The following is a 23619-nucleotide window of genomic DNA, read 5'->3' as shown; positions in this document are numbered from 1 at the left end:
TACAAGACTTACTTTAAATAATAATAATAATAATAATAATAATAATAATAATAATAATAATAATACTTTAAATGAATGGAGTTAGAGAAAAAGACGCGGTAGGTTTGCACCTTTAAGTAAATTGAAAAAACCTTCCAAGGTGTTTGAAAAGAACAGCCCGTCTCTATGTAAAGTGGCCCCTTTTCCCTTTTATTACCATTCTTTTTTTTAATAATAACACAACTTCACAACTCCGAGCAAATGACATCCCCGGGGCTGCCGGAGCCCAGACACCAGCTGCGTCGCCGACACGGGTGGGGCCGTCGCGCGCGGCTTGTGTGTGTGTGTGTGGGGAGGGGGCACGCGGGCCCGGGCCCGTGCGGGGAGGCGTTTCCACGCGGAGGCGGCCGTGCGGTCCTGCGATCGGTGGCTCTGCGCTCGGCTCCCCCTGGGAGAGTGTTTGCCCTCGATAACTCTGCGCTCGGCGGCTCGCCTGTGCTCACAATGAATGGCTGCCTGTAGCGAGAGAGAGAGAGAGAAAGCCTCTGACTCCTCCATTGAAACACTTTCCAACAGCTTACAGTGAGGGGGTGAGTTTTTCCCGGCGCCACGCCGCTCGATCGGGGTCGCTGAGGGCAGGGGGGCCCGTGGGGCGGGTGTGGGCAGCCCGCCCGACCCCGGCGGCTCGCCCTTTGGGGAGAAATCGGTGCTCTTCGGAGCGGTTTTGGGGGGTTATTGTTTTTGGGAAGGTGTGCGATGGGGGATGGGCTGGCAGGAACGGCACCAGCCAAACTTTAACCACTTCAGTGGCGAAAAACACAGCCCGCTGCTCCGGGCCAGCGGCTCCGGCGCGATCGCGCAACTTTGTTGTCGGGAGCAGCTCGCACCCGCCGCCGTGTCCCCCGGGCGGCCGGGGGAGAGAAAGTGGAGAGCCCGGGCGAGGATCGGGAGGCTGGCACTGCGCGCATCCCGGAGTGGCGACAAGTGGTTAAAAGTCGTGTCTTGGCTAGCGGCTGCTCACCTCCCTCCCCTCTCCCCTCTCCCCGTTCTGCTCTCGTCTGGCTCGTCCCCGGTAGCTCCGTCTGTCCCGAGCTGACCTGTTGATGTCTGGGAGGATGGCGGGTCTGATTTATTATTTTTGGGGGGGGGGGGGTGCGTGTGTGGATGCAGGTAAACTGCCCCCCCCCAAACCCACCCCGATCTGAGCCCCCCCCCCCACACACACACCACCACTACCACCACCACGACCACCGCCGCCGCAAAAACACACACACACACACACCTCCCCCACCACACCACCTTAGCCCCCCCTCGCAAACAAAAGCCGGGGCGATCTCTGTGCCAGCCGCTGAAGCCGGAGCCGAGCGCGTCGGTCCGTCCCGCCGCTCTAGGCCCGAGGAGGCGGCGCTCGGCGCTGGCACACACACACCGGGCGACTGCGGCTGCCTCTCGCCTCTCGGCCCCGGCCGGGGCGACACGGCTGGCCGGGGGTCGGTTTTTCTGTTTTTGTTCCGCGGCTTCCCTGCCCACCACCTCGGCCGGGCAGAGAGGATGGCACTCGGGGGCTCTGCCCGACTGCCGCCCCCGGCCCCGGGACCCGCTCCCGGGGTGGAACTGCGTTTCGCCCGTCCTTCCTCCCGATGCCCCGTTTTCTCGCCTCTTTTCCGGTTTCTCCCTCTCCGTGCTCCCCGATTAAAAAAAAAATAAAAATAAAAATGAAATGATCGCATCGCCGTGTCGCTACTGCAGAACCATCCTGTCCCACGGTTCTCCACGCGTGACAAGACGGCGGTACGGGCGGGCTCGGGCTGTTTCTCTCGGTCGTGCGCGAGCGGAGCCCACGAAGACGGGGCGGGCATGTTTTGAACCGAGGATCGGACACGGGGTCCGACGAGCTAAGATCGCTCAAATTAGGGCAAACGGAACAGGCTTCACGTGAACCAGGAAATGAGCAGGTCTGCGGTGAAGGAAACGCTTTTCTGAGGGTTGAAGCTGGCAGGCGGCGGGGTTAGGTTACTGTGAGAGAGGGTGGACTGCCAGTCCAACTCCCGAGCGACAGGCAGGCCCGGACACACACAGGTGGTACCGACTCTTTCAGCTGTCCGGGACGTCTTGAGAATTCTGTAGACCACCCACGTCCTGGAGAAAACTCCGTTTCCAGGAACTTCGACACGAATCGAAATGAGTCGGTTGTTATTTCACGGACGTGGTTATTACTGTAGATAAATGCTGATTTGAGAAATAGGTCTGAACACCTCGGAGTCCGCTTGATTTTGGGGAGTGCAAGTCAAGTCACTGTATGACCTGACATGACCTTGTTCCACTTCCTCCGTCTTCTCCTAAATGTCATCTCCTTTTCAGTTTTTCTCAGACCTTTTCTGTCTCCCACCCTCTCTGGACCTGTGTGTCTGTATCTGTCTATCTCTCTCTTCCCCAGTGTCTGGGGCTGTCTGTCTGTATCTGTCTCTCTCTCTCTCTTCCCCAGTGTCTGGGGCTGTCTGTCTGTATCTGTCTCTCTCTCTCTCTCTTCCCCAGTGTCTGGGGCTGTCTGTCTGTATCTGTCTCTCTCTCTCTCTTCCCCAGTGTCTGGGGCTGTCTGTCTGTATCTGTCTCTCTCTCTCTCTTCCCCAGTGCCTGGGGCTGTCTGTCTGTATCTGTCTCTCTCTCTTCCCCAGTGTCTGGAGCTGTCTGTCTGTATCTGTCTCTCTCTCTTCCCCAGTGTCTGGAGCTGTCTGTCTGTATCTGTCTCTCTCTCTCCCCCCCCAGTGTCTGGGGCTGTCTGTCTGTATCTGTCTCTCTCTCCCCCCCCAGTGTCTGGGGCTGTCTGTCTGTATCTGTCTCTCTCTCTCCCCCCCCAGTGTCTGGGGCTGTCTGTCTGTATCTGTCTCTCTCTCTCCCCCCCCAGTGTCTGGGGCTGTCTGTCTGTATCTGTCTCTCTCTCTCCCCCCCCAGTGTCTGGGGCTGTCTGTCTGTATCTGTCTCTCTCTCTCCCCCCCCAGTGTCTGGGACTGTCTGTCTGTATCTGTCTCTCTCTCTCCCCCCCCAGTGTCTGGGACTGTCTGTCTGTATCTGTCTCTCTCTCTCCCCCCCCAGTGTCTGGGGCTGTCTGTCTGTATCTGTCTCTCTCTCTCCCCCCCAGTGTCTGGGGCTGTCTGTCTGTATCTGTCTCTCTCTCTCCCCCCCCAGTGTCTGGGGCTGTCTGTCTGTATCTGTCTCTCTCTCTCCCCCCCCAGTGTCTGGGGCTGTCTGTCTGTATCTGTCTCTCTCTCTCCCCCCCCAGTGTCTGGGGCTGTCTGTCTGTATCTGTCTCTCTCTCTCCCCCCCCAGTGTCTGGGGCTGTCTGTCTGTATCTGTCTCTCTCTCTCCCCCCCCAGTGTCTGGGACTGTCTGTCTGTATCTGTCTCTCTCTCTCCCCCCCCCAGTGTCTGGGACTGTGTCTGTATCTGTCTCTCTCTCTCCCCCCCCCAGTGTCTGGGACTGTGTCTGTATCTGTCTCTCTCTCTCCCCCCCCAGTGTCTGGGGCTGTCTGTCTGTATCTCTCTCCCCCAGTGTCTGGGACTGTCTGTCTGGTGCTGTCAGTCTGTCTCTATCTCTCAGTGCTTGGGGCTGTCTGTCTGTATCTGTCTCTCTCTCTCTCTCCACCAGTGCCCGGGGCTTTCTGTCTGTATATGTCTGTCTGTCTCTCTCCCAGTGCCTGGGGCTGTCTGTCTGTATCTGTCTGTCTCTCTTCCAGTGCCCAGTGCTGTCTGTCTGTCTCTCTTCCAGTGCCCGGGGCTGTTTGTCTGTATCTGTCTGTCTGTCTCTCTTCCAGTGCCTGGGGCTGTCTGTCTGTACAAATTGAATTGACTAAAATATTTAAATCTTCTAAAGAAAGAACACTTTGTCACTGTGTGTCAGTGGTGGGGATGGACTGAGGTACATGGTTATCTCACACAGTAGCCCAACTTTCCTGCTCTGCTGCTGTTATACTTGAACATTAACAGAATGAATTTGGTGAATCAGTGTGTCCAGTATTGGTTTACTGCACTACAGCTGTGAAAGTGGTTTAGTTTCACTTCACCAAGCAACTGTAATAATGCCAGCTGGCTATAGGTCTGTGTTTGAGGCCCAGTGTGCGCTGGAGGTCAGAGGTCAGTCTGGGGCCAGTGCATGTTGGGAAATACACGCCGGGTCAGAGTACTAATTGAAAATACTGGATATTCCAGGTGATTTTGCAGAGGGCTACTCTGGATTGTTGACAACACTAGAAAAATAAAGGATACAAAGATCAGCCATTAATGATGCATATGAAGAGTATTTTACATGATTGTAGTTTCGGAAGTGTGGCTTGATTTTATTGTAAGATAAAAAAATGTAAAAAAAAATGCACTCCAGTTATATTGATAGCTCTCACATGTAATCAGGTTCACGTGTTTAATTTTCACTGAGCACAAGGTGAATTTATTCACAGTCTTACTTGAACACCATGTGTTAAATTAAGGTTTATGTAATATTTTAACGAACTGATTAAGTGTTGTGAAAGCTTTGTACTTCATTTGGTGAAAAGTAACCTCTCTCTCAGCACAGTGTTAATGTACTGTAGTGTCCAGTCAGTGTGTCTGTATGAACCCCTCTCTCTCAGCACAGTGTTAATGTACTGTAGTGTCCAGTCAGTCAGTGTGTCTGTATGAACCCCTCTCTCTCACTGCAGTGTTAATGTACTGTAGTGTCCAGTCAGTCAGTGTGTCTGTATGAACCCCTCTCTCTCAGTGCAGTGTTAATGTACTGTAGTGTCCAGTCAGTGTGTCTGTATGGACCCCTCTCTCTCAGTGCAGTGTTAATGTACTGTAGTGTCCAGTCAGTGTGTCTGTATGAACCCCTCTCTCTCAGTGCAGTGTTAATGTACTGTAGTGTCCAGTCAGTCAGTGTGTCTGTATGAACCCCTCTCTCTCACTGCAGTGTTAATGTACTGTAGTGTCCAGTCAGTGTGTCTGTATGGACCCCTCTCTCTCAGTGCAGTGTTAATGTACTGTAGTGTCCAGTCAGTGTGTCTGTATGAACCCCTCTCTCTCAGTGCAGTGTTAATGTACTGTAGTGTCCAGTCAGTCAGTGTGTCTGTATGAACCCCTCTCTCTCAGTGCAGTGTTAATGTACTGTAGTGTCCAGTCAGTGTGTCTGTATGAACCCCTCTCTCTCAGTGCAGTGTTAATGTACTGTAGTGTCCAGTCAGTGTGTCTGTATGAACCCTCTCTCTCTCTCTCTCTCTCTCTCTCTCTCTCTCTGTGTGTGTTTGCAGACACTGTGGTGTTGGGCGTAGCGCCATGGCTCAGACGCTGCAGATGGCGATTCCCAACTTCGGCAACAACATCCTGGAGTGTCTGAATGAGCAGCGGCTGCAGGGGCTGTACTGCGACGTGTCCGTGGTGGTGAAGGGGCACTCCTTCAAGGCCCACCGGGCGGTGCTGGCGGCCAGCAGCTCCTACTTCCGGGACCTCTTCAACACGGGGGGCAAGAGTTCGGTGGTGGAGCTGCCCTCGGCCGTGCAGCCCCAGAGCTTCCAGCAGATCCTGGCCTTCTGCTACACCGGCCGGCTCAGCATGAACGTGGGCGACCAGTTCCTGCTCATGTACACGGCCGGCTTCCTGCAGATCCAGCAGATCATGGAGAAGGGCACCGAGTTCTTCCTCAAGGTCAGCTCCCCCAGCTGCGACTCGCAGGGCCTGCACGCCGAGGAGACGCCCCCCTCCGAGCCCCAGAGCCCCGTCACCCAGACCTCGGCGGGCGGCGGAGGGGGGGGCGGGGGCGGGGCGGCCGCCGGGGGGGGCGCCGCGGCGGGGCGGCCCTCCCCCTGCCTCACGGCCCTGCCCCTGGTGTCCCGCGTCAAGATGGAGCAGCAGGAGGCCTCGTCTTACTCGGTGGTCTGCACCCCCGTGGCCAAGCGGCTGTGGGAGGGGGGCAACCGCGAGGCCGGCGGGGGCTCGGGCGGGGGGGGCGGGGGGGGCATGAGGAAGGCGGCCCGCTTCTCCCAGGAGGCGGGCCGGGGCGGCGCCATCCAGACCCAGGGGGCGGCCGGCGGCGGGGGACAGGGGGGGGCCGGCGGCGGCCACGCGGGGGGCAACACCAGCTCCTCCACCACCACCACCACCACCACCACCACCCCCAACAACAACAGCAACAACAGCGCCTCCGAGGGCACCAGCCCCGGCACGCTGAGCGCCTACACCAGCGACTCCCCCAACTCCTACCACGACGAGGATGAGGAGGAGGAGGGCGGCGAGGAGGGCACGGAGGAGCAGTACCGGCAGATCTGCAACATGTACACCATGTACAGCATGCTGAACGTGGGCCCCGCAGGTGAGACGGGAGACGGGAGACGGGAGACGGGAGACGGGAGACGGGAGACGGGAGACGGGAGACGGGAGACGGGAGACGGGAGACGGGAGAGGGGAGACGGGAGAGAGGGGAGAGGGGGCGCTCACGCTGGGCTCGCGGTGTCTGACTGTCGCCTCCTGTCTCCCTGCGCTCAGCTGGTGAGCGGGTGGACGCTCTGCCGGACCACCTGACGTCTGACACCCGGAATCGGATGCGCGTGCGGCAGGACCTGGCTTCGCTGCCCGCTGAGCTCATCACACAGATCGGCAACCGCTGCCACCCCAAACTGTATGAGGAGGGGGACCCTGCTGAGAAACTGGAGCTCGTCACAGGTCAGACACACCTACAAGCTACAGTCCCAGTGCAGTAGAACAGTCCTGTTACAATAGGAGCTACAGTCCCAGTGCAGTAGAACAGTCCTGTTACAGTAGGAGCTACAGTCCCAGTGCAGTAGAACAGTCCTGTTACAGTAGGAGCTACAGTCCCAGTGCAGTAGAACAGTCCTGTTACAATAGGAGCTACAGTCCCAGTGCAGTAGAACTGTCCTGTTACAATAGGGGCTACAGTCCCAGTGCAGGAGGACAGTCCTGTTACAATAGGAGCTACAGTCCCAGTGCAGTAGAACAGTCCTGTTACAATAGGAGCTACAGTCCCAGTGCAGTAGAACTGTCCTGTTACAATAGGGGCTACAGTCCCAGTGCAGTAGAACAGTCCTGTTACAATAGGAGCTACAGTCCCAGTGCAGTAGAACAGTCCTGTTACAATAGGAGCTACAGTCCCAGTGCAGTAGAACAGTCCTGTTACAATAGGAGCTACAGTCCCAGTGCAGTAGAACAGTCCTGTTACAATAGGGGCTACAGTCCCAGTGCAGTAGAACAGTCCTGTTACAATAGGGGCTACAGTCCCAGTGCAGTAGAACAGTCCTGTTACAATAGGGGCTACAGTCCCAGTGCAGTAGAACAGTCCTGTTACAATAGGGGCTACAGTCCCAGTGCAGTAGAACAGTCCTGTTACAATAGGAGCTACAGTCCCAGTGCAGTAGAACAGTCCTGTTACAATAGGAGCTACAGTCCCAGTGCAGTAGAACAGTCCTGTTACAATAGGAGCTACAGTCCCAGTGCAGTAGAACAGTCCTGTTACAATAGGGGCTACAGTCCCAGTGCAGTAGAACAGTCCTGTTACAATAGGGGCTACAGTCCCAGTGCAGTAGAACAGTCCTGTTACAATAGGGGCTACAGTCCCAGTGCAGTAGAACAGTCCTGTTACAGTAGGGGCTACAGTCCCAGTGCAGTAGAACAGTCCTGTTACAATAGGAGCTACAGTCCCAGTGCAGTAGAACAGTCCTGTTACAATAGGGGCTACAGTCCCAGTGCAGTAGAACAGTCCTGTTACAATAGGGGCTACAGTCCCAGTGCAGTAGAACAGTCCTGTTACAATAGAAGCTACAGTCCCAGTGCAGTAGAACAGTCCTGTTACAGTAGGGGCTACAGTCCCAGTGCAGTAGAACAGTCCTGTTACAATAGGAGCTACAGTCCCAGTGCAGTAGAACAGTCCTGTTACAATAGGAGCTACAGTCCCAGTGCAGTAGAACAGTCCTGTTACAATAGAAGCTACAGTCCCAGTGCAGTAGAACAGTCCTGTTACAATAGGGGCTACAGTCCCAGTGCAGTAGAACAGTCCTGTTACAGTAGAAGCTACAGTCCCAGTGCAGTAGAACAGTCCTGTTACAGTAGGGGCTACAGTCCCAGTGCAGTAGAACAGTCCTGTTACAATAGGAGCTACAGTCCCAGTGCAGTAGAACAGTCCTGTTACAATAGGAGCTACAGTCCCAGTGCAGTAGAACAGTCCTGTTACAATAGGGGCTACAGTCCCAGTGCAGTAGAACAGAAGGGGCTACATGGGCTAGGAAGCTTTGCGTCACTCCCAGATGATCCACAGTTCCCAGGTATTAATTATTTTTATGATTATATAGCGCTTTTCTGGACACTCCACTCAAAGCACTTTACTGGTAATGGGGACTCCCCTCCACCACCAGAATGCTCACCACACACCAGCTCTCTGTGGGGAGGAGAACAGAGTGATGAGGCCAGTTCATAGATGGGGATTATTAAGAGGCCATGATTTTTAAAGACCGGGGGGAAATTAGGCCAGGACACCGGGGTAACACCCCTAATCTTTTCAAGAAACACCCTGGGATTTCTAATGACCACAGAGAGTCAGGACCGTGGTTATAAGTCTCATCTGAAGGACGGCAGCTTTTTTTTTTTTACAGTATATTGTCCCCATCACTATACTGGAGCATTAGGACCCACACAGACAGCAGGGTGAGCGCCCCCTGCTGGCCCCACTAACACCTCTACCAGCAGGTACTGGCCAGACTCACACCTGCTGAGCTCCAGTGGGTTTCCAGTTGTGAGCTGTGTGTGGCCCAGTGTGCTCTGTGAGTTGATCCCTGCTTCTTGGTGCTGCAGGAACCAGCGTGTTCATCACCCGGGCCCAGCTGATGAACTGCCACGTCAGCGCGGGCACGCGGCACAAGGTGCTGCTGCGGAGACTGCTGGCCTCCTTCTTCGACAGGTGAGCTCCTACAGCTGCAGTCATGGTGACGGCTCGACAGGCGACTGTAGCCATGGTAACTGCTCGACAGGCGTCCGCGGTCACGGTGATGGTGACGGCTTGACAGGCGTCCGCGGTCACGGTGACGGCCCGACAGGCGACTAGCCATTGTAACTGCTCGACAAGCACAGAGATGGCTTGACAGGCGCCCGCGGTCACGGTGACGGCTCGACAGGCGACTGTAGCCATTGTAACTGCTCGACAAGCAGAGAGACGGCTCGACAGGCGTCCGCGGTCACGGTGACGGCTCAACAGGCGACTGTAGCCATTGTAACTGCTCGACGGTCACGGTGACGGCTCGACAGGCGCCCGAGGTCACGGTGATGGCTCGACAGGCGCCCGCGGTCACGGTGACGGCTCGACAGGAGACTGTAGCCATAGTAACTGCTTGACAAGCAGAGAGACAGCTCGACAGGCGTCCGCGGTCACGGTGACGGCTCGACAGGCGTCCGCGGTCACGGTGACGGCTCGACAGGCGTCCGCGGTCACGGTGACGGCTCGACAGGCGTCCGCGGTCACGGTGACGGCTCGACAGGCGTCCGCGGTCACGGTGACGGCTCGACAGGCGTCCGCGGTCACGGTGACGGCTCGACAGGCGTCCGCGGTCACGGTGACGGCTCGACAGGCGACTGTAGCCATTGTAACTGCTCGACAAGCAGAGAGACGGCTCGACAGGCGTCCGCGGTCGCCGTGACGGCTCGACAGGCGACTGTAGCCATTGTAACTGCTCGACAAGCAGAGAGACGGCTCGACAGGCGTCCGCGGTCGCCGTGACGGCTCGACAGGCGACTGTAGCCATTGTAACTGCTCGACAAGCAGAGAGACGGCTCGACAGGCGTCCGCGGTCGCGGAGACGTCTCGACAGGCGACTGTAGCCATTGTAACTGCTCGACAAGCCCAGAGATGGCTCGACAGGTGTCAGGCGACAGGCGACAGAACAATTTTGTTTCATGTGAATGATCATCATGTGTGTTGCACGCTGTGTTGTTGCTCTGTGATGGCTTTCCAAGCTTGATTTTGAACCCCTGTCCCCGCAGGAACACTCTGGCCAACAGCTGTGGGACCGGGATCCGCTCGTCCACCAACGACCCGAGCCGCAAGCCGCTGGACAGCCGCGTGCTGCACGCGGTCAAGTGTGAGTGACTCGTGTTTACACCGATCTTCAGCATCACCGACAGGCAGACCTGGCCCTGCTAGCAATACCAACTAGTTACAGCAGGGGGCACTGTTTGTTCCTGAAGCCCTGCATATCAGTGGAAATGAGTTAAGACAGCGCTGGGGCCCTGGGTTCAGGAGCTTGTCCTCCTCGTACTCGCTTAGGTTTCCTCCCACAGTCCAAACACATGCTGGCAGCTTAAGGGGCTTCTGGGAAAACTGGCCCTGGTGTGAGTGTGTGTCTGTGTGCCTCGTGACGGTGTGGTGCCCCGTCCAGGGTGTACCCTGCCTTGTGCCCGTTGCATGCTGGGCTAGACTCGGCTCCGCCAAGACCCCGAGTTGCAAGAAGTGGATAGAAACGCTTGGTCTTCAGTCAAAGGGGGCCGTCTGGGTGGGCTTTTCTCACTGCGACCTCCTCCTGTCTCGCCAGTCTACTGCCAGAACTTCGCCCCCAGCTTCAAGGAGAGCGAGATGAACGCCATCGCGGCGGACATGTGCACCAACGCGCGGCGCGTCGTGCGGAAGAGCTGGATCCCCAAGCTGAAGATGCTGATGGCGGAGGGCGAGCCGTACCCCAACTTCCTGCCGGACAGCGTGAAGATGGAGGCGGACGGGCTGGGCGCGGAGCACGGCTTCGAGGGGGGCGGCCTGGAGGCCACGGCCCCCAGCGAGGGGGGCGGCTCCAGCGAGGCCCTGCAGGGGGGGGCCGGAGACAGCAGCACTTTGTTTTAGTAAGTGACCCCCCCCCACCCCCCCCGCCAACTCCAGGTGTCACCCACAGTTCAGCTCTGGAAGAGTTGGGGGGGGGCGTATCGAGAGGCAGGGGGTTATGGGAAAGGGGGTAGCTGCGGTACAGCAAACGAGAGGTTAATGCACCCTTTCAGCGCAAGAAAGGCCCCTTGCCCACCTCATCTGCTCTTAAGTTTGCTTTTAATTTAAACTCCTGGTCCGGGCCGGTCGGGTCCGGTCCGCCTACCCTGGGGAAGAGCTGCGATCACGGCCTGCGATTCGAATCCAGACCTCTTCTCCGAGTCGAAGAAACACATTCCCCACTCGAGGCCAGGGAGAGCGCGGGGGAGTCTGCACGTTGCTCTGAAACACTGTCCTGATTCTTGAATGTATTTGACGGCAGTATTGGCTGCGCTGGCCAGCCGCCCTGACGTGACGGGCGGATTCGTGTCCGTCAGTCTGTGTCACGGCCGTTCCAGTCGCCCCCCCACTCGCCCCTCCTCTGAATTCTGGGTGGCACGTTCTGACCAGAACATTGACCATTTCTCTTCTTTTAATTACTTTGTTGTTTTTTTTTTCTTTTATACAAAATTGTGTTTTGGGCTTAATTCTCTTGTGCGTAAGCAACATGCCAAGAACCCGGAGACAGAGGAGCAAGTTACTGAAGACACGGGGAGAGAGAAAAGACTGTCGGATATTTTTTAGAATATATATATAATTATATACCTGCGTCTCTGTGCGTGCGTATATAGAGAGAAAGAGAGGGATTGTTTTAAAATCTCGTTTTCAGACTGAATTGTTTGTGAAGGTAATTCCCACTAAAGTTTATGAGAAAATGACGAAAAAAGAATATTTTTGCATTTGCAGATCTATCCAAATGTTCCTTTTTGTTTGTGTGTCCCGTGGCGTGTCCGTTTCTGCCCCAGGCTCACTGGGCAGCAGCTGCTTTTAGTTCAGAACAGGCCCCCTGTCCCGCCGGCCTCCCCCCCCCCTCAGGGTTTGGGGGTGCGGGGGTGTCCCACGGGGCATGGCCAGGATGTGGGCGCGCGCGGGCGTGTGTGGGTCGGGGTGCCACACACCAGTACGAGCCTGACATGCAGGAGGGGCTGGGAGGTCAGAGGTCAGAGGGCAGCTGGAATCAGGGAGGGGGTGGAGTACAGTGGGGAAAATACTCGGGTGTCCGAGAAACGTTCTCTTACTGCAGTTTCAGAGGAACGACAGTCATTTTCCCCCTGTGGGGTCAAGTGGCTTTGCTGAAAGGCAGCCTTGGCTCTGAAGGGCGATAGAAGGAGGGGGTCACGCTTGTAAGAAACTCGTTCAACCCTGCGAGAAAAACGAGTTTGCTCTCCTTGAGAGATTAAGAAGTTAAAAAAGCAGTTGCACTAGAGCTGCCGCCCCCTTGTGGCTGGGAGGTACAATCACAGCGCTACCGATGGCCTGGTGCTGGCCCCCTGGCCTTGACTGGGGCAGCGTGTCTCTGGGTTATCGGGTAGCTGCCGTGCCGGGGGGAGGGGGTGTCATCAGCTGTGTCTGGGGTCCTCCCAGGTCCCAGCATGTGAGCTGGGGGAGGGGCTGTGGGTTCAGAGCTGCCAGCTGTCCGCTAGGCGCTAGGTAGACAACTTCCTCTGGTCCAGTTTCACCAGAAGCAGGAGAGGAGAAAATTTGCACACTTTTAAAACGTGTTTCAATGCTGCCTTAATGAAAGAGTTTGTGCCTGGGAGTTGGAGAGACAGGAGCAGGTGTGGGAGTCTGGGGGTGTGTCTGTTGTCTGTTGGCGGTGCATGTGTTAGGCTCTGAGTGTGTGTGCGGACACACAAACACAACTAATGACCGCAAGGAGAAGTTTGAGAGAGACAAACCCGAGTGTGTGTGTAATGGCCTGACATCTGGGTGCCTGACTGGAGCTCTGTGTGGACGTGTGTGTGTGTCCATTGTGTGACTGGGGCTCTGTGTGGACATGTGTGTGTCCAGTGTGTGACTGGGGCTCTGTGTGAACGTGTGTGTGACTGGGGCTCTGTGTGAACGTGTGTGTGTTCAGTGTGTGACTGGGGCTCTGTGTGGAAGTGTGTGTGTGTCCACTGTCTGACTGCTGAGGGCTCTGTGTGTGTGTCCACTGTCTGACTGCTGAGGGCTCTGTGTGTGGACGTGTGTGTGTGTGTGTCCACTGTCTGACTGCTGAGGGCTCTGTGTGTGGACGTGTGTGTGTGTGTCCACTGTCTGACTGCTGAGGGCTCTGTGTGTGAACGTGTGTGTGTGTGTCCACTGTCCGACTGCTCTGTGTGTGGATGTGTGTGTGTGTCCACTGTCTGACTGCTGAGGGCTTTGTGAGGACGTGTGTGTGTGTGTCCACTGTCTGACTGCTGAGGGCTTTGTGAGGATGTGTGTGCGTGTGTCCACTGTCCGACTGCTGAGGGCTCTGTGTGTGTGTCCACTGTCTGACTGCTGAGGGCTCTGTGTGTGTGTCCACTGTCTGACTGCTGAGGGCTCTGAGGACGTGCGTGTGTCCAGTGTGTGACTGGGGCTCTTTGAGGATGTGTGTTGTGTCAAGCAGGCCTGGGGTGAGTCTGTGGAGTCCTGTGAGGCCCTCTGCAGAGTCTGTGTTTATCTGCACCTTCTGTAAAGTGATTGTTCCATGTTTCAGAGGCTGGGCTTTCTTGGAATGTAAGCAGTGCCGTCTTTCTGAGTCAAAGTGATTCCTAATGTAAATATTAGCAAGACTGTCTTACTGATACTGTTTTTATTGTTGTTTTCTGTCAGAGAACTGTGTTAATTGAAAATGTAACAGATTGCCAAGAGTTTGACGCTGACTGTCAGGTGTGGAGCACTGGGCCCAGCCTGGAGCAGAGAGAGAGACAGGGCCTGTCAGGTGTGGAGCACTGGGCCCAGCCTGAATCAGAGAGTGACAGGGCCAGTCTGCGGTAGAGAGAGACAGGGCCTGTCAGGTGTGGAGCACTGGGCCCAGCCTGAAGCAGAGAGAGAGACAGGGCCTGTCAGGTGTGGAGCACTGGGTCAGTGTGCAGTAGAGAGAGAGACAGGGCCTGTCAGGTGTGGAGCACTGGGTCAGTGTGCAGTAGAGAGAAAGACAGGGCCTGTCAGGTGTGGAGCACTGGGCCCTGTAATAAGAGTCTAGGCAGGACAGACACAGCTCAGACAGAACAGTGAAGGGATATTTTCTCGGTGTGATGTTCTTCTCGGTGTGTAACAGCGTGTTGGTGTAGATTTCAAAGTGGCAGTTTGGTTTGTGATGTCTTTCTCCCTCCAGGGTAGAGGGACTAACTGCTGTTGCCTTACTGTTGCTCATCGGTGTCTGTCAGCAGTCTGGTGGCTATCGCTGATGTGCCGTTGACAGATGCACACAGGAAGTGTGGAGCTGTGGGTGCTCCCAGGGTCACAGCTCTGTGGGGAGATACTGGTCTCTGGAACAGCAGAGCGGGCGTCTCTTGTCTCTTCTTCCGGTTTTTATTTTTCCTTTTTCGAAGTACCGTAGTATTAGGCTGTAAAAAAACATACTACTAATCCATGATTAACCAGTAGAGTTGCCCATAGTGAGGTGTGCGGTGGCGGGGAAGAGGACGGGATTGTGGACATGGTGGAGGGCAGTACAGGCCCCAGTCGGACTCCACCCCGAATGCACGAGCGAAGGTGGAGGTGACACCAGAGGGGGCCGCTCGGCCGCCACTCCAGTCCCAGCACCCTCCTGGGGGCGAGATCTCTCTGGCACAGGCCAGGCCTCGGCACACGGCCCCCAGGCCCCCATCGGCCCTCCCGCTCTCCAGTCCCCTGCCGCTTTAGGGCTGAAAATTTTTTGCAAAGTTCCCACCCACCCAGGCCGGGGGGGCGTGGGGTCTGTGTGCCTGGAGTGGGGGGCCCAAGCCCGCTGTCGCAGTGCACAGCCACCAGGGGGCGGGCGTGCACAGCCGGCCCCTGCCTGGCTGTGGCATCCCCCCACGGCTCTGGAGCCTTCCGGGAGAGCTCTCCCCTTTCCCGTCATTCCAAGGGCCGTGCACGTTGTATCCCGGCCAGAGTCGGTGTGGGACGAGGAGTTTTTCCGGCTTGTTGTTTCGGACCGAGCCGCGGGGCCGTCTGGGGTCCCCCGGGAGGGGCGGGGGCGTGCTGGGAGCCGAGGGAGACGAGAGGAGCTCTGTTCGCCCCCCTTCGGTCCGGGAGCTCCTCTTCCTTGCCTCCAGCCCCCGGCTGGCGGGAGGGGTTCGCTCAGCCAGAAGCGGGGTGTCTTGAGGGAAGGAGAGCGGGCCTATCCGCTCTCCCCCAGGGGCCGAGCCCCTGCCCCTCCCAGCAGTGCAGCAGGGGCCAGCAGGTCCTTTCACTCTATATATACTGTATATTATACATAGAAGCACTAATGAAGTTTGATTGTTAGTTGTGCACTCACAGCATGAGGTATTAATCCAGAAGCGCTTTCCAGACCAACGCAGTAGCCTCTACTGATGTCAAAGCCCCCCCGCTGTGAATCCTGTAACGCCAGTGTTTATTCTGTGTTCAAAGTGCCAATAACTTTGTGAATTCCTAACTGTGACCCAATAATAAAGATAATTGCACATTAACTACTGTAAAAAAAAAATCTGAATATCTTAATAAAAAGTTTGTAACAAAAAAAAAAAGGGGGGTGTCCTGCTCTTTCTACCGCCGCTGCAGGGGCAGAGGGGCGTGGGAGAGGAGCGTGCCCGTTTCGCCCACTGCGGTGGAAAGGGCTGCTGGGGAAATGGAGCTGGATCTTTCTCTGAAGCCCCTGGCTTGCCCAGGCCCGTCGGGATCGGTCCAGCGCTTGAAGAGAAACGAGCCTGGACTCCTCCATGCGTCACACCACCGCGCGTGAAGTCACCCATCCAAGCCCTGTCCGCAGGGGCCAGACGCCGTCGAGAAAGAGCTTGGACGCGCACGCGCAGACCCCTGCGCCACGGTCAGGGCCCGCGGTTCATGGTAAAGGTGCAGTACATTTGGCACGTGTCATGAGAGGGGATGTTTAGAATGCTGGAGTGAAGTGTGACCCCCCTGTTTAAGCTGTACCCCCCAAAAGTACTCAACAGCCTCCCACACCCCCCTTATGCAAACACACGGCACTTCAAAAACAACTGTACAGCTGTATTGACAAGATCAAGGTGTATTATAAAAGAGTCCTGTAATAAAAGATATCTTACAAATATAAAACCGTAAATACATTTCTGGAGACCAGAAATCTTCTCTGCCTAGGGCACAGCAGAGTGCAGTACCATCAGCACAGCCCAGGGCCCTCTGCAGAGCTGTGTCCACTCAACACAGCCCAGGGCCCTCTGCAGAGCTGTGTCCTGTTAGCAGAACCCAGGCCCATTAATCAGAAAAGCCCGCTAAACACCTGTCAGACAGCAGCACACAGCAGCCATCTGCCCTCTTTTAAAAAGCGGGCCTGTCTGGACCCGCCCTACATCTGCAGCAACTGTGTACGTAGGGACTCAGGCACTCACCCCAGGAGATCTCCCCCAGGACTGTTAATCACAGCCCTTAATTAAACTCAACTGTCAGATCGGGCCTTTTGCCCACACTCCCAAAGGGCCGGCCCAGATCCACAGAGCCCTTCGCAGGCAGGAAATGGGGTGGGAGAGTCCCGAGGATCCGCGGTGTTGCTCCATAAGGATTCGGGGAGGGGGTACCCCAACAGCATGGCGGCTGAGCTGGTTCCAGGACGAGGGAACCTGCCAGCTAACAGCTGTGGAACAGCAGCACTGCGGCTTCAGCTCTGTCGAGGCTCAAGTAAGTGGCTATAAAACATTCAAATTTACAGGTAACCTGCAGCTAGTTCAGCAAAGCACTGGGGGTAAGAGGACTCACCGCCGGGACTGGGCTGCATGAGAGGTCAGGGAGACTGTGAGGTCAGGGTGGGGTGACCTGCTGGTACCTCTCCCATCTCGCCTTGGAGACACTGGGGCTTCCCAAGGGGAGGGCAACAGGCTTGCTGGCAGCGAAAGAGTTAATCAGAAGGATCACTCCAAGCAGCACCTCGTTATTGATCCCACAACCCTCGGGGGATTCCGGGTCCAATCCGGGTACCCACAGAGTGGTCCAGCTGCAACAGACCATTCTACTTGTGCTTGGGGTCAGTGACCCTTGACCCTCAACCCTCATCCAATGGCATCCTAAAATCACTTCTGGTCTGGAAACAGAGAGAGAGAGCTGCCCTGGTCGAGGGCACACAGACACAGAAGCGCTGAAGCTAAAACCATCTAAAAAAAGCAGGCGCCCAGCTGGACGAATGCACTGATAGGACCCAGAGTCCCAGGGGTGGAGGGAGAGACGGAGGAGGGGGTGAAGGAAAAGGAGCGCCCATCTTCTCAGCCTGTCCATCGCTGCCTGGTCTCAGGAGGGAGTGGGGAGGTCAGGGATCAAAGTGCGAAGATCAGGATGAGAACGATGAGCACAGTCACCACCAGAACCCCAATAGCGCACCACTGTCGCCGGCCTGACAGACAAAGGGACAGATAGGACATGGTGAGGGAGAGAGACTGACAGGACACACTGAGTGAGAGAGACGAACTCACAGACAGGACACACTGTGAGAGAGACAGACTCACAGACTCCAACTCGGTGACAGACACACACACTGTGAGAGAGACAGACTCACAGACTCCGACTCGGTGACAGACACACACACACTGTGAGAGAGACAGACTCACAGACTCCGACTCGGCCACAGACAGGACACACCGTGAGAGACAGACTCACTGCTAGTCATGTGAGAGACTTTCTCCATCTTCTTCAGCACAGAGTTCATCCGGGAGCTGGTGTGATCCATTTCCTCAGCAAACTCACCCAGCATCCTGCAGAAACCACATGGTTCAGCTGTGCCTCGGCACACAGACTACAGTCTGCACAGACGCACACACATGGACTATAGCCCAAACACACACAGACTACAGTCTGCACAGACGCACACACATGGACTATAGCCCAAACACACACAGACTACAGCCTGCACAGACGCACACACATGGACTATAGCCCAAACACACAGAATACAGCCTGCACAGACGCACACACATGGATTATAGCCCAAACACACAGACTACAGCCTGCACAGACGCACACACATGGACTATAGCCCAAACACACACAGACTACAGCCTGCACAGACGCACACACATGGACTATAGCCCAAACACACAGACTACAGCCTGCACAGACGCACACACATGGACTATAGCCCAAACACACACAGACTACAGCCTGCACAGACGCACACACATGGACTATAGCCCAAACACTCACAGACTACAGCCTGCACAGATGCACACACATGGACTATAGCCCAAACACACAGACTACAGCCTACACAGACGCACACACATGGACTATAGCCCAAACACACAGACTACAGCCTGCACAGACGAACACACATGGCCTATAGCCTAAACACACAGACTACAGCCTGCACAGACGAACACACATGGACTATAGCCCAAACACTCACAGACTACAGCCTGCACAGATGCACACACATGGACTATAGCCCAAACACACAGACTACAGCCTGCACAGACGCACACACATGGACTATAGCCCAAACACTCACAGACTACAGCCTGCACAGACGCACACACATGGACTATAGCCTAAACACACAGACTACAGCCTGCACAGACGCACACACATGGACTATAGCCCAAACACTCACAGACTACAGCCTGCACAGACGCACACACATGGACTATAGCCCAAACACACAGACTACAGCCTGCACAGACGCACACACATGGACTATAGCCCAAACACACAGACTAAAGCCTGCACAGACGCACACACATGGACTATAGCCCAAACACACAGACTACAGCCTGCACAGACGCACACACATGGACTATAGCCCAAACACACACAGACTACAGCCTGCACAGACGCACACACATGGACTATAGCCCAAACACACACAGACTACAGCCTGCACAGACGCACACACATGGACTACAGCCCGCACACACACAGCCTACAAGAAGACACACACACACAAGTGCACGCGTGCAGCACACACAGACACATGCACAGACACGCACGCCTGCACATGTACACCCCTGTACACATGAGCAGAAAGAAAGCCCAGGGCCCCACGCTGCTGTCCTGTGGTGATTTCAGCTGCATTTCAGTTACAGATTTTGGGATGAAAGCTTCTGCATCTTTAACTCTGCTGCACCCCACATTGTGCAGAGGTGCCCTGTGCAGTGCCTCAATAACCACCCCCAACCACTGCACCCCCTACAGGACAGCTGCTGCCATGACTCGCGCCGCTGCCGCGGAGACCGTGCCGCTCGCTCACAGGGCCTGCTCCTCCAGCTCGTCCCCGAGCCGTCCCGACATGTCCTTCAGCACCCGGATGCTGCCCGACACCAGCTCCAGCTGCGTGTCCTGGTCCTGCATGATGAGCTGGGAGAGGGACAGGCAGTGAGCAGTGTGGCGCCGGGGGGCTGCCCTGGCCGCTGCCCCGCCGACGTGCCCACCTGCTGCTGTGCCTGCTGCTCCTCCAGGTACAGGGAGTTTGCTGACACAAGGTCTGAATGGAGACCTCCCCGAGGACCAGGAACCCCCAGGAGAGCCTGAGAGAGAGGGGTTCATACAGACACACTGACTGGACACTCCAGTACATTAACACTGCACTGAGAGAGAGGGGTTCATACAGACACACTGACTGACTGGACACTACAGTACATTAACACTGCACTGAGAGAGAGGGGTTCATACAGACACACTGACTGACTGGACACTACAGTACATTAACACTGCACTGAGAGAGAGGGGTTCATACAGACACACTGACTGACTGGACACTACAGTACATTAACACTGTGCTGAGAGAGAGGTTTTTCATACTGACATACTGACTGACTGGACACTACAGTACATTAACACTGCACTGAGAGAGAGGGGTTCATACAGACACACTGACTGGACACTACAGTACATTAACACTGCACTGAGAGGGTTCATACAGACACACTGACTGACTGGACACTACAGTACATTAACACTAGTTTCTTTGGGACAGATGAGAAGGTCTGGGAGACAGCAAACTACAGAGTGTGACAGAGTACAATGTGATGTAAGACAGCTCTCTCTGTCCTCACTGACCTGTCGACTCCTCCTCTCGGTCTGTGCCTGGGCTTCAGGGCTGGACAAGTGCTCCTTCATCTCCTGTACGACAGACACAGAGTCACATACTGCTTGTGTAATACACACTGGACAGGCACTTAAAACACAGAGACACAGACAGACGGCGCTCACACACAAGCACACAGACACAGACAGACGGTGCTCACACACAAGCACAGAGACACAGACACAGACAGACTGCGCTCACACACAAGCACACAGACACAGACAGACGGCGCTCACACACAAGCACAGAGACACAGACACAGACAGACGGCGCTCACACACAAGCACAGAGACACAGACAGACGGTGCTCACACACAAGCACAGAGACACGTGGCACCTGCACAGCTTGTCGGGTCCTGTCAACAAAGTCTTTTCGGCCCTGAAGCTCTTGCTCCTCCAGGCGGAACTTGCTCGGGTTCGACTCCACGATGGCTGAGAGGCTAAGGACATGGGCTGACCTGGAGAGAGGCACTGTGGCTGCCAGTCTCACACACTCACAAACAGTCCCCACTCTCCTCTGTCAGTCTCTCCCGCCCTAGCTCACTGGATACTCAGAAGCTAATTGATCCCTTTCTTGAAAGAATTGGCTTCATGTCCCCCTGTCTCCCTCTCCCTCCTCCCAATCTCTCCTCCTGCCCCTGTTTCTCTGTCTCTCTCTCCCTCCTCCCAATCTCTCCTCCTGCCCCTGTTTCTCTGTCTCTCTCTCCCTCCTCCCAATCTCTCCTCCTGCCCCTGTGTCTCCCTGTCTCCCTCTCCCTCCTCCCAATCTCTCCACCCGCCCGTGTGTCTCCCTGTCTCTCTCTCCCTCCTCCCAATCTCCCCTCCTGCCCGTGTGTCTCCCTGTCTCTCTCTCCCTCCTCCCAATCTCTCCACCCGCCCCTGTGTCTCCCTGTCTCCCTCTCCCTCCTCCCAATCTCTCCACCCGCCCCTGTGTCTCCCTGTCTCCCTCTCCCTCCTCCCAATCTCTCCTCCTGCCCCTGTGTCTCCCTGTCTCCCTCTCCCTCCTCCCAATCTTTCCACCCGCCCGTGTCTCCCTGTCTCCCTCTCCCTCCTCCCAATCTCTCCCACACCCCTGTGTCTCCCTGTCTCTCCCTCCTCCCACACCTGTCTCCCTGTCTCTCCTCCCAGTCTCTCCCTCCACCCCTTCCCCCCATTTCTCCCTGAGGATACAGATGGTCTCCTGCAGGTCCTCCAGGTCCCAGTCTATGCCCCTCAGGCTGTTCCTCAGCTCGTTGGCACTCCAGTCCATCTCATCCCGACTGACCAGCGTCTCCCCCTGGAGCAGCTCCTCCCAGCGTGCATACAGCCCCTGCGCCCGGGACAGGGCCTTCTGCACCTCCCTGACAGCACAGCGACACACCTCCAGTTACACTCCTGCACCTCCTTGACAGCACAGCGACACACCTCCAGTTATACTCCTGCACCTCCCTGACAGCACAGCGACACACCTCCAGTTACACTCTTGCACCTCCCTGACAGCACAGCGACACACCTCCAGTTACACTCCTGCACCTCCCTGACAGCACAGCGACACACCTCCAGTTACACTCCTGCACCTCCCTGACAGCACAGCGACACACCTCCAGTTACACTCCTGCACCTCCCTGACAGCACAGCGACACACCTCCAGTTACACTCCTGCACCTCCCTGACAGCACAGCGACACACCTCCAGTTACACTCCTGCACCTCCCTGACAGCACAGCGACACACCTCCAGTTACACTCCTGCACCTCCCTGACAGCACAGCGACACACCTCCAGTTATACTCCTGCACCTCCCTGACAGCACAGCGACACACCTCCAGTTACACTCCTGCACCTCCCTGACAGCACAGCGACACACCTCCAGTTACACTCCTGCACCTCCCTGACAGCACAGTGACACACCTCCAGTTACACTCCTGCACCCGGGACAGGGCCTTCTGCACCTCCCTGACAGCACAGCAAGACACTCGTTGCCTACACCCTGACTGCCTGATACACCCTGACTGCCTGACACACTCGCTGCCTGACACACTCGCTGCCTACACCCAGACTGCCTGACACACTCGCTGCCTGACACACTCGCTATCTACACCCTGACTGCCTGACACACTCGCTGCCTACACCCGGACTGCCTGACACACTCGCTGCCTGACACACTCGCTGCCTACACCCGGACTGCCTGACACACTCGCTGCCTACACCCGGACTGCCTGACACACTCGCTGCCTACACCCGGACTGCCTGACACACTCGCTATCTACACCCTGACTGCCTGACACACTCGCTGCCTACACGAGTGTTGTTTTGTTGCCTACACCCTTACTGCCTGATACACCCTGACTGCCTGACACACTCGCTGCCTGACACACTCGCTATCTACACCCGGACTGCCTGACACACTCGCTACCTACACCCGGACTGCCTGACACACTCGCTATCTACACCCGGACTGCCTGACACACTCGCTGCCTACACCCGGACTGCCTGACACACTCGCTGCCTACACCCTGAGTGCCTGACACACTCGCTGCTTACACCCTGAGTGCCTGACACACTCGCTGCCTACACCCTGAGTGCCTGACACACTCGCTATCTACACCCTGACTGCCTGACACACTCGCTACCTACACCCCGATTGCTTGACACACTCGCTGCTTACACCCTGAGTGCCTGACACACTCGCTGCCTACACCCTGGCTGACCGGCGCGTCACAGACACGCTGATACAGGACTGGGGCTCTCAACACCCCGCCTGCTCAGTTCGCCGAAACACTAACTGTCCCGCCAGCGAGCGCCCCGTGTCTAGGAAAAACCAGTGTCATTACTGTTAGCGCCTACACTGTGTACGTATACATTCATGTTTTACTCGTGTAAACTCACCCCTTCACCACGAAGAACGGGTCCTCCAGCGACATGTCGTCAGCGACAGTCTGAGAGACCCAGCACACACTTCCCTCCTCCAGCTCTTTCTCCCCCGCCACTCCTCCATCACATGACCAGGGCCTGCGCACTTCACTCTTGTCACATGACGCTTAGAAGAATTCACCCCTGTCACATGACGGTGGCGCTATAATGATGGTTTCATATGAACCAAAACCGTAATGACGTCAGGAATAGAGTGTCACACTTTCTTACACGCAGGTTAGCTTACTTAAAATATCTGCAAACCTGGCTAGCGGAGTCACATTTATACATTTAATAAGTTTCCGCTCCAGGTCCAGTACCAGTTATGAGTTATTTACAGCAGCAGTAACACACACGAGGGACAGGGAGCTCACGGCCGCTGCCTCGCCTCAGGCGCCTCCCATATTTGGGCAAAGGAAGCGGGCGCAGCCGGCGACAGCGCCATATAAGGAGGCGAGAGCTGACGCTCCCTCCCCGCCCCGCCCCTTCCAGCCCGCTGCTGCTGAATTAGGTAAGCAGGGAAGTACGGCCGCCTTGCGTCACGGCTTTTCCACTGCGCGGGACCCGGGAGCCCGGAAGCGCCTTGTATGGGCGTACGGGGGCGACGTCACCAAGGAAATACCCCCCGGGGAATAACGAGCCGGGAGAGGGGGGCGGTTAGATCCGACATCTGTACAGCAGGCACAGAGCCCAGATCCACCCCAGCCACCTCCGGCACGGTGCCGGTTCACAAAGCCGCGACACGGCGCACAGCAGTGTACGC

The 23619-nt window shown here is 56.3% G+C and overlaps 2 protein-coding genes and 1 long non-coding RNA gene across 4 annotated transcripts; 1 reads left to right on the top strand and 2 right to left on the bottom strand.

The window, feature by feature from the left end:
* Positions 1-168: 168 nt before the first annotated feature.
* On the bottom strand, positions 169-1126 carry LOC138241816 (uncharacterized). The gene is made up of 2 exons (XR_011191082.1): positions 1001-1126; positions 169-495 (listed from the first exon to the last, which is right to left on the bottom strand). It is a non-coding gene; the product is annotated as an uncharacterized lncRNA (long non-coding RNA).
* Positions 480-15468, top strand: LOC107077609 (nucleus accumbens-associated protein 1-like). 2 transcript variants are annotated; one of them, XM_069195664.1, is made up of 6 exons: positions 480-569; positions 5255-6312; positions 6486-6662; positions 8802-8907; positions 9984-10081; positions 10532-15467. In XM_069195664.1, the coding sequence occupies exons 2-6, from the start codon at positions 5280-5282 to the stop codon at positions 10831-10833; spliced, it is 1716 nt and encodes a 571-aa protein (XP_069051765.1). In that variant the 5' UTR covers positions 480-569; positions 5255-5279; the 3' UTR covers positions 10834-15467. The 2 variants fall into 2 exon arrangements, with proteins under 2 accessions (XP_069051765.1, XP_069051764.1); XM_069195663.1 differs by lacking the exon at positions 480-569 and adding an exon at positions 1272-1934 and having other exon boundaries at positions 10532-15468.
* Positions 15469-15933: 465 nt separating this feature from the next.
* Positions 15934-23034, bottom strand: LOC107077607 (syntaxin-10-like). The gene is made up of 8 exons (XM_069195666.1): positions 22833-23034; positions 21137-21306; positions 20304-20398; positions 19939-20001; positions 19311-19406; positions 19130-19236; positions 17545-17639; positions 15934-17281 (listed from the first exon to the last, which is right to left on the bottom strand). Exons 1-8 carry the CDS (start codon positions 22865-22867, stop codon positions 17205-17207), a joined length of 738 nt encoding a protein of 245 aa, XP_069051767.1. The 5' UTR covers positions 22868-23034; the 3' UTR covers positions 15934-17204.
* Between the last annotated feature and the right edge of the window lie 585 nt (positions 23035-23619).

Source organism: Lepisosteus oculatus, chromosome 11 (assembly GCF_040954835.1).
Source record: "Lepisosteus oculatus isolate fLepOcu1 chromosome 11, fLepOcu1.hap2, whole genome shotgun sequence".
NCBI classification, from domain to species: Eukaryota; Metazoa; Chordata; class Actinopteri; order Semionotiformes; family Lepisosteidae; genus Lepisosteus; species Lepisosteus oculatus.
This window is presented reverse-complemented; position numbering and strand designations above follow the sequence as displayed.